Source organism: Sinohyriopsis cumingii, chromosome 6, assembly GCF_028554795.1.
Source record: "Sinohyriopsis cumingii isolate HCF-2022 chromosome 6, ASM2855479v2, whole genome shotgun sequence".
In the NCBI taxonomy this organism is placed as follows: domain Eukaryota; kingdom Metazoa; phylum Mollusca; class Bivalvia; order Unionida; family Unionidae; genus Sinohyriopsis; species Sinohyriopsis cumingii.
In genome coordinates, this window is record NC_142966.1 from 128,841,631 (window position 1) to 128,852,505 (window position 10,875).

Here is a 10,875-nt window from a genome sequence, read left to right on the forward strand (position 1 = left end):
TCTTGACATCCATAGTGGAATCAGTATGATTGTCGAGTCCAGTTTTTATTTCAGGATTCATTTAATTCAAATTATATATTGGGATTATAAAGTGCGCAATATTTTCGGACTTAATCAATATGTTGGTATTATTGTGAGTTCGTTTCAATGACATATTGTGATACATTTAGTCTGTTTGCACATTAGCACATTCGAGGCTATTGCACATCAGCACATTCAAATTATGATTCATTCCGAACTCTAAATATTTGGGTTTGTGACAAACCCTTTAGGACTATTTGGGATTTAATTCACAATACTTTTAAGTTCTATTCACCAACTCAGAGAACGGTGAGGCCGTTAATCTTCTTTCCATACTACACTTATAATGTTAATCGGCCAGTGTGAACGTATATCTTTTGGATTATATTAGGAACTATTGAAAATCTTGTACTAGCTGGCAAACGTTTATTTCCACCTGTAAACTACAGCCAGAAACTTCGAAACAAATTATTTTATTTCACAGAATATGGGTCGTGTTGATAAATTTCACACCTGTACTTTGGAAATCGCATGTTTTCATTATTGCGCAGGGTGCACTCAACATATCCTTATACAATATAGTGAATACAGTTTATATATTTGCCGTTTAGTGTTTATCTTTTCTACTCCACTTTCTACCGAGTTATGGGACTTGTCGATAAATTCCATATATTCACTTTGAAAATCTAGGTAGTTTTAATTGTTCATGATCCACTCAACATATCCTATTGCGTAGATGCTCCGTTTAAAGGTTGTCTCGCCTACTTCTTTTGTCCCAAGTTATAGACCTTGTCAATCAGTTGATGTGAACACTAATTAACGTACATTAAATCTAACGGGGGTAGGGTCTGGTTTCTTCTAAGTCATTATCTTACCAAGTTATGAGCTTTGCCAATCGATTTCATATCACTAATAATAAACGTTACTTTCTCCATTTTCTCCGAATGGTTGTAAATTAGAATAACTACTGATAGTGCAACAGTATTCATTCTTAAAACAATAAATATACTTGCCTTACCTCGAGTTCCAGTGACATGGCAATCTGACTTAATGAGGTAGCTTTGAAAACAAGTATTAATGGGATTTGCAGAAACGTGTATTGAGTATGCTAAACTGATTTACCATATTACTTACTACTACCTGTATATTTTCCTCGCTGACAGCATGTGTGTTAATTACACATGGCAATAACGAGAGCGAGAGAGAGAGAGAGAGAGAGAGGGAGGGATGTAATTGTAATGAGCAAGCAGGGATCTGAAGTAATGTCAGTGTTTCTTGTCATAATGCAGAACTATATGCCAAAACTCTGATTGTCAGATGTTAATATTTACAGTTGAGGAAGTAAATAGTTTTGCCAATGTCATTCTCATTCTACAATCAATATGAACTTAGCGGTATTTTTTTCCCATCTCATTTGCTTATAACCATTACACTGTATGAACTTAACGGTATTTTCCCCCATCTCATTTGCTTATAACCATTACACTGTATGAACTTAACTGTATTTCCCCCCCCATCTCATTTGCTTATAACCGTTAAACTGTATGAACTTAACGTTATTTTCCCCCATCTCATTTGCTTGTAACCATTACACTGTCTGAACTTAACTGTATTTCCCCCCATCTCATTTGCTTATAACCATTACACTGTATGAACTTAATGTTATTTTCCCCCATCTCATTTGCTTATAACCATTACACTGTATGAACTTAACAGTATTTTTTTCCCCATCTCATTTGCTTATAACCAGTACACTGTATGAACTTAACAGTATTTTCCCCCATCTCATTTGCTTATAACCATTACACTGTATGAACTTTCTTGTGACAGTTAATTTAGTTTTAAATGTAACTTCAATTAGAAAACTGCAAACTTTGCAACAGGAGGTACTGAAAACAGTGAGCTTCATAATAGGATGTAATCCATACTTGCTACTGGCACAGCAAAAAACTTTTCAGTGACCACTGACATGTATCATCCAAACCAACATATCAAATCAGTCAACACCTACACAAATGAAGATGGCAAGCAGTGCTATTTCAGCTAATAAAATGCTCTACAGAAAATAAAACTCTTTTTTACTTAACTTTAGCTTTAATTTTTAGATAAACATACATTTTGTAATTATCATTTGATTAATTTCTTCTTGAGAATATTACTGATACACTATGTACCGATGAAATATCTACAGCAAAGCATTAATGAAGAACTTTTACTTTAAAATCATTCTTACTAAACAGTCTACAACATGTACATTTCACAAGGTTCATTACAGAATCAAAACACTTTCTCTAAACAACTGCACTAATTTACTGCAAAACATCAGAAAATCCTGTCACTTATAATTTACACTGATATTTATAAGGATCAAGGAATCATAGCTGCTTCATAAATTATGCTGTTCTTGTTAGTTTTATTTTTCCAATTAAACTTTTAATATATATATCATTCCAGTTCTGAAACTTCAGACACACCAGACTGTTTATCAAGTCTTCTGACAATGTAATTGGATGAATCAATGAATCTGTTGACACAATTCAATAAACAGCTCTCAGTTTTGGAATCCAACTTGGAGGCAGGTCTGTCCATACATGAATCCCAACATCTATAAATAATAATAATAATTATAATAATAATAATAATAATAATAATAATAAAGGTTAATAATGTTATTGTTGTCTTCATATATCAATGATCCATCGGACCATTTAAGTGGATATTTGAGTTAAGAAACTCTAAAATATAATAAAAATGATGCTATAATTTTACCCAAGAATCTGAATCTTTGTGTTCTGTATACATAAAAGCAATTACAGTTTACCGGCAGAATGGCAATAAAGTACTCCTTAGGATATTAGCACAATGCCTTTATAATTACTTTGTCATGATTATTACAAACCATTTCAGTACTCCTATGGATATCACAATGCCTTATAATTACTCTGCCATGATTATTACAAACCATTTCAGTATTCCTATGGATGTATCACAATGCCTCTAAAATTACTTTGCCATGATTATTACAAACCATTTCAGTACTCCTATGGATGTATCACAATGCCTTTATAATTACGTTGCCATGATTATTACAAACCATTTCAGTACTCCTATGGATGTATCACAATGCCTTTATAATTACTTTGCCAGGATTATTACAAACCATTTCAGTATTCCTTAGGATGTATCACAATGCCTTTATAGTTATTTGTCATGATTATTACAAACCATTTCAGTATTCCTTAGGATGTATCACAATGCCTCTAAAATTACTTTGCCATGATTATTACAAACCATTTCAGTACTCCTATGGATGTATCACAATGCCTTTATAATTACTTTGCCATGATTATTACAAACCATTTCAGTACTCCTATGGATGTATCACAATACCTTTATAATTACTTTGCCAGAATTATTACAAACCATTTCAGTAATCCTTAGGATGTATTACACTGCCTTTATAGTTACTTTGTCATGAGTATTACAAACCATTTCAGTATTCCTTAGGATGTATCACACTGCCTTTATAATTACTTTGCCATGATTATTACAAACCATTTCAGTAATCCTTAGGATGTATCACATTGCCTTTATAGTTACTTTGTCATGAGTATTACAAACCATCTCAGTACTCCTATGGAGGTATCACAATGCCTTTATAATTACTTTGCCATGATTATTACAAACCTTTCAGTATTCCTTAGGATGTATCACAACGCCACTATAATTACTTTGCCATGATTATTACAAATCATTTCAGTATTCCTTAGGATGTATCACAATGCCTTTATAATTACTTTGCGATGATTATTACAAACCATTTCAGTATTCCTTAGGATATATCACAATGCCTTTTGTTTGTTTTTGTAATGATTACTAAAGAATATACAGTGCAGAGATGTTATAGATATATATACAATACCAGGGGTCACACTACCAGGTGAAGTGGGGAAATAAGTTGCCTAAAAAATATAAACTTCGCCTTCTTCTGTTACGAAAGTGAAAACTATTTTGCCCTGTGATTTTTTTTGCAGGTACATTGACTGACCATACTTTTTGAGATTTCTCCTTGCCTTATCCAGGTTAGTTCTAGTGTTGTGTTGTAGCAAAATGTATTCACTGAGCCATCAGTAGTTAGGCCTAGTTTTGATATTAATTATGCTCATAAAAAACTCTTGCACATTTACAGACATGTATTTTTATAGCTGATTGACCATTAACCCTTTTCCTGAGTAAGTTAGCAACTATCACTGCCCAAGTTCCGCATGTTATCCATTGATGATAAAAAACATTAAAACTTGTATTTCTAAACTTTAACAATATATGTAAGTATGTAAATAGCAATTGATGTTTTAAGACATAATTAGTGATCTGGATATTTTAACTGTCTCTTTTTTGTACACTATTTCATCATAAAATTAGTTTGAAACTGTAACTGAACCAGTAACAGGGAAATAGTGGAGGACATCACTGCGTATGGGTTTAGTTCATATACCAACGATAAAGGAGACATGTCTGTAAATTTATGCATTTTAGTTTGTTATGTATGAATAGTTATAGTCATGTCTTATCCGCAACAAAAATTTTTTAGGACAAACAGTATGATCTGAAAACAATTGCATTTGCCCTCATGCATATGGTATAGTGGTTGTTTCAAGCATATTTTTGAAATCTTTCAAAGTGACATTATTGTGAAACTTTCAGAAAGTATTTTTTTAAAAATTAAGGATAGCTGATTAAGCATTTTTACTAACTTGCAATTACAATAATGTAATCTGGTTACTCAGTTAAAATTCATTACAATGTAGTTTCTGTTATTCTTTTATAAAGTCATATGGCTAAAATAATTCTGCTTAAAAATAAAGTATTGCTTAAATCCAATGTTAAATGCAGATATGAATACTGAGAAAAAAAGGACATAATTCAAATAAAAGAACACACATATATATTCCGTTTCTTGCTTCACATCCACTTCTCCCTATTGAGCTCTTACATCTCCCTGTTCTGTCCAAAAGTGAGAAGTAATTTCTCCGTAAAATTCAAGTCTAGTTTTACCCCTGAATACTGGAAAATATTTACTGTCATTATGAATAAATAGATATGAATCAGAAAATGTTTGCTTTATCTATATGTTTAATATTTATTTAGCTCAATTAACAAAGAGGTAGTACAATGACAGAGACGTTTTAAATTTACAGTGAAGTGCTACTGTAATTAAATTAACAAGAGTCAACACATATTACAATGACAAGCAGCTGATTAGATATGGGCCATCTTAACTCAATTAACACAGTGGCAGTATAATGAGTTTCTGTATGGGGAATGGTTGTCAACAAAGATTCTTCATGTGGAAATCACCAGCTCTGAAAAATCTCTAGAAGATGTTCCTTCCGGCCCAAAGTTCAATAAGTTTTTTAAAATAGGCAATACATAAAAAATTTTGAAAGGTGTGTAATACTGAAAGTAAATCAGGTTTTTATGATTACTGTGGAGCATGGGAATCAAACAAGGTGGAATCAGCATAAACCATTCTTATAGTTTCAAGCAATCTTAGGCTACCGGTATTTACAAAAATGGGCAAGAATACTGTCCCAGACAAAAATGTAAGGGTGTCTGTTTTTTTTTAATTGGGTGCCCGTTAATTCTCAACCAGTGTCAAGGGATGTAGACACTTGTCATTGATACTATTCCATTCTCAAAGCCAATGCATTCTACGAAAAGAGTTTAAGTTGATTCTCATCTGAGACCAATCATGAAATACAGAAAATGGCATACCATGAATATACATAGGTCAGTTGCCACCCAACAAACATGAACAGTATGTCTGTGTGTGTACGATTTGGATTTTTAATGTAGCTTTAACAATATTTCAGTCACATCACTATGATGTCTGCTGTGTGGCAGTTTATAGTGATGTCTAGCACTGGGGCATCATGCCACAGGCATGTAGCACAATGTCCCACCCAGTCACATTATCCTGACACCAGTCTGACCAGTCCTAACACTAACCTCGTAATGCTGAGCGCCTAATGAGGCAGCTGTTACTATGATTTTTAAAAGTCTTCGGTATGACTTGGCTTGGTTTGAACCTGTGACGTCCCGCACATGAGGTGGATGCTCTAACCACTAGGCTACCAGAGTGGTTGCCAGTATGTTTGTACTCATGCAACAAAGTTATCCAACCAGAGGGCACAGATTAAAGAAAATAAAAGAACACAACAAATTTATAAGTTAGTGATGAGCAGATCCAATTCCATGATGTCACTGAGAGATACAAAACAGGTACGGAAGAGAGTATTGTCAAGAAAGGTAGGAAAAAGTGAGAAGAAAAAGTTAGAACAATGTGGTCAATAAAATTTTAGAAGTAATATCTATGCTCTCTGACCATCCTTTTGTTCATGAAATTGTACACTGCAAGAACCAGGTACCATCCATCATTTTTTATACCAAGGAGCAAAATATGGCCATGCAAAATTTTATATCAAGATCTGGAAAGTCATCAAAGGAAATTTTCACTGCCAAATAAAGCAAATAGCATAGAAGCCTGGCTAGTGAAAATAGGCATAAATGAAAGAACAAAAACAAAATGATAAACTGCCTATTAGATATGTTATTGTTTATACGTACCATTACAAAATAAGGAAAATTTGTTCTATGTGCATAATTTTGACTTTAACATTTTCTGTGGCTTTGTAAGATTTTTTATTATTGAACAATAAATATCAAACAATTTATTATTATTGATCACTGAAGTAAAAATATCACATTTTGATTTTTCTTGACAACAGCTTACTCTCAGAGTTAAAGTTTATGTCATCAGGGATCGTACTGGTCTTTGCCAATGTTGCAAATTGCAATTTTTTTCCTTATTGACAACAAAATAAACTATCTGGCAATTAAAAACTGTATTTACAGTCTTGGGTGTTTACTGGAGAAATTCAAAGGCACCATGAAAGGAATGTGCAAACTTGGATATAAAATTGCACTAGAATCTATTGTTACATAAAAAAATCTTTTGTTCATATTGACAAACCACCCCAATGCAGCATAGGTACATCATAATCTGCTTATGCTGATGTCTGGCCTTAGTACTACTGTGTGCCGTAAGATAGCCAAAATTGTCACGCTACTTGAATAGCTACAACCGACCACCTTGGAATGACTACAATCGAACAGATGATGACAATTTTTTTTATCTTTTTCAAAAATGTACCAGAGAAAATAGTTTTGCCGAAACTTAAAATAAAACTGATTACCTTTAACATGCTGATCGTTCTGTGTGTGTGTATATATATATATATATATATATATATATATATATATATATATATACTATGCAAATGAAGAAAAAAATAATGTCTCAGTCAATGTTCTATAATTAATTGATGTTGCCACAGCAATTACAAACAGGCATTTGGTCATTCAAAAAGGGCTTTTATTGGCGCCTTTAATAACACATGCACTTCCATCAAAGCAAGCCGAAGACCTAGGATCAAAAGAAGTCACCAAGAAACTTAAATAAAAGCACTGTTTCATTTTTAATAGTGATTGGAACATATGTATTGTACTACACAGATGTAAGTTGTAAATATACAAATGTATTGCAGACTACTTGTTTTCATATAATCAAAATAATTTCTGTTGTTTTTTTTTTTCTCTTGCCGTGTGTGTATGTGTGATTTGGATTTTTAACATAGCTTTAACAATTTTTCAGTTAAATCACTACAATGTCTGCAGTGTGGCAATTTTTAGTGATGTCTAGCACTGGAGTATGATGCTGCAGACGTGTATCCTGATGTCCTACCCAGTAACATTATCCTGACACCAGACCGACCAGTCCTAAGACTTACTTTATAATGCTGAGTGCCAAGCGAGGCAGCTGTTAGTACCATTTTTGAAAGTCTTTGGTATGACTCGGACAGGGATCGAACCCATGACCTTCCGCATCCAGGGCAGACACTCTAATCACTAGGGCCACTGGAGTGGTCTTTTCTTGCTGTGTAAATCCTAGTCACTTCTTACAAATTTCACTTGACTCCTTAATTTCAATGTATTCTCAGTCCTCCCCCCACTTACTTTTCTAAACGCTTATGTTGACAATATTACCTTGTACCCGAGGATGTTGTGATATATGGGTAAACCTGTATTATGAAAATGCCAACATTTTTTGAAAACTGGTAACAAAATATTGAGGTTGGTGATTTTTTGGGTGACAACTTCTTCAAAGCCAGCGCCAACCCTGGTCAATGTGGTCATATAAAATCAGTAACTCAGATAAGTTTAAATATTACTTGTGAATCTAAAATTTAAGACTAATATATTCAATTGTGATTGGTGAATGCTCTGCACTTCAAATGTATTTAAAAAACTTCCAGGCAAAAATTGTTCATCCAATTGACTTTTAGAAGTACTAAATTGGGTAAAAACAGGAGAATTTAGAATATTTACATCTGACAATAAATTTATATAAATACAATATTTAATTATGGTTAATATTGAGAGAAGGAATAAGACGAAGATAAAAAATGTTATACTCCAACAAATATAATATACGACAATTAGACAAGCTTGCTTTGTTTCTTTGCTTATATTTTTTTCTTCAAATATCTATTTAATTCAATTAACATAGAGGCCTTACAAGAAGAGAGACTGATTTATTTATATTGAAAAGAAATGTTTGCTGAAAGAAACGCACAAAGATTAAACAAATATGACCACTGAAAAATAGAATATTACATCCACATAACTATGGTATAAATGGTGGGTCGATTATGTTATTTGCTAATATGAGTAGTCTGAGAACTTTAATGGTTTGACTAAAAAATGAAAAAAAAAATAATGGTTCATGAAAAAAGTATCCTTCCATTTTAGTTTTACATATACCATTCATGGGCATAGCATGTCGAGTCCATGTCACATGCCATATGTTATTAATCACGTCATCTGTCAATAACAGAATCAGAGAAATTGGACGCCTAAAGTGCTTACATTCATTAATTAACGATAAAAACTTATCTACGTATATAAATATTCCACAGAAGATATATTTAATCTGTTATTTGAATATATTTGAGTATATTTTAGTATATTTGAATTAAAATAGCCCTCACCCCCCAACGAATTTTAGGCAGTACGACCGCGACCAAAACACCACAAAGATCTGGGGAGGCGTTTTACAATGTACCATGTAAACTTTACACCCTCTATTTTTATGCTTCTATATAACATCATTACATACGTGCAAATTTTGCTTCAGTTATCTCTCAAATTAAAAAGAAAAAGCATTGGGTCATGCTAACTACTGACTTTTGACCTAGTCTTACAGGTAATACATTGACGCTGATATTTATGCTTTGGTTTGGGCACTTAAACAAAACCAACATGTGCTATGTCTTACAATGTAGGACTAACTTCTGACCTAGGGACGTCCTTAGGAGAAATGTCCATTGGTCTGTACCTTGCGTTCAGTGGACTCTACCTGTGCGATGAAAATAAAATTGTTATACATACTTGTTTGTCAAATTCTGCACTAATACTTGAAAACGTTGCTTCTGCGTTTCTGCCTCTATAAACTGTTTCATACGAGGATCGTTCAGCAATGTATCCACTGACATTTTGGCTAACACTTAGCACATGTACTTGATCAACCGGTGATTGTTACATACAGGATTATATCTGAAACTATCTTTTTAATAAAAACTAAACATTCTTATGTAGGTGTTAATACAAGCAATTCATTAATTGCTAAAGATTATATTCAAGACCTAAAATCATCTGAAATAATTTCTGAGTTATTTTGGGGGGATATAGATCTTAATGGCGTTAATCATAACTTACACCATATATGACTAAAATGCGAAAAGTTACAAAAAGGTGCGAAAAGTCGCGAAAAGTTACGAAAAGTTAATTAAAATTATAGTAAAATAATAAAATAGAGACAAACCGTCATAGAATTACATTTTTCAAAAGATATACAACATATCAATCTTTAAATTAACATTTTATACAATTTATATAGTGCCTTGGTAAAGGCCATTAGGATACAATAACTTTCTTTTATGAGTGTGTTCATGTCTCCATGCACACTATCTATTGGCATGAAAGAAAAATCGAGTAGAGTGATTATTGGTATTAAAATTTATTGAAATATTAACATTTTATACAATTTTATATAACTGAAGTGTTTGCCCAACATATTGCATGTTACATTTTTTACAGGTTATCAAATAAATCATATCAGTTGATATGCAGATAGTGTAATAACGTCGAGAAAATACTTCTTTTGTATTGGCGCTGCTAAAAGAAGTACTTTCTCTTATATTTTCACATTGAGAGCACCGATGTCTGTTACATTTAGATGATGAAATATATCTTTTTTTGTTTGTTTTCTGTCTGTTAAGTTCTTTTTTTTTAAAATCTTGCAAATTATTGGATCTTCTATAAGCGACAATGGGAATTAGCATTACAGACCCCCCCCCGGGTCACTCTAGCGACAGTGGAAATTTAACATGGGGAAAAATCGTGGGTCACTCTAGCGACAAGGGAAATTAACATGGAATAAATCGTGGGTCTGTCTAGCGACAAGGGAAATTAACATGGGAATAAATCGTGGGTCTGTCTAGCGACAAGGGAAATTAACATGAGGAAAATTGTTGGGTCACTCTAGCGACAAGGGGAATTTAACATGGAACTATAGTGAGGGTCTGTCTAGCGACAAGGGAAATTAACATGAGGAATAGAGTTTGGGCTTGTCTAGGGACAAGGGGAATTGAACATGGGATTTTTTTTTTTTTAAATTTTTTTTTTTTTTTAAAAAGGGTAGGCAATCGAAAGTTATTCTCTTTTCGAGAAATG

The 10,875-nt window shown here is 32.9% G+C and overlaps 1 protein-coding gene across 1 annotated transcript; it reads right to left on the reverse strand.

Annotated features, from left to right (window-relative positions):
- Positions 1 to 2,095: 2,095 nt before the first annotated feature.
- LOC149797942 (mitochondrial import inner membrane translocase subunit Tim8 A-like) lies at positions 2,096 to 9,682 on the reverse strand. Its single transcript, XM_089963003.1, has 2 exons — positions 9,532 to 9,682; positions 2,096 to 2,626 (listed from the first exon to the last, which is right to left on the reverse strand). The coding sequence occupies exons 1-2, from the start codon at positions 9,633 to 9,635 to the stop codon at positions 2,467 to 2,469; spliced, it is 264 nt and encodes an 87-aa protein (XP_089819129.1). The 5' UTR covers positions 9,636 to 9,682; the 3' UTR covers positions 2,096 to 2,466.
- Positions 9,683 to 10,875: the final 1,193 nt, after the last annotated feature.

Bases quoted from the DNA above. Each gene is read 5' to 3' on its own strand.
- LOC149797942 (XM_089963003.1), bottom strand. From the start codon at position 9,635: ATGTCAGTGGATACATTGCTGAACGATCCTCGTATGAAACAGTTTATA. The intron at 2,627-9,531 runs GTATGTATAACA...TATTATTTATAG, and splicing joins GTGCAGAATTTGACAAACAA to ATGTTGGGATTCATGTATGG.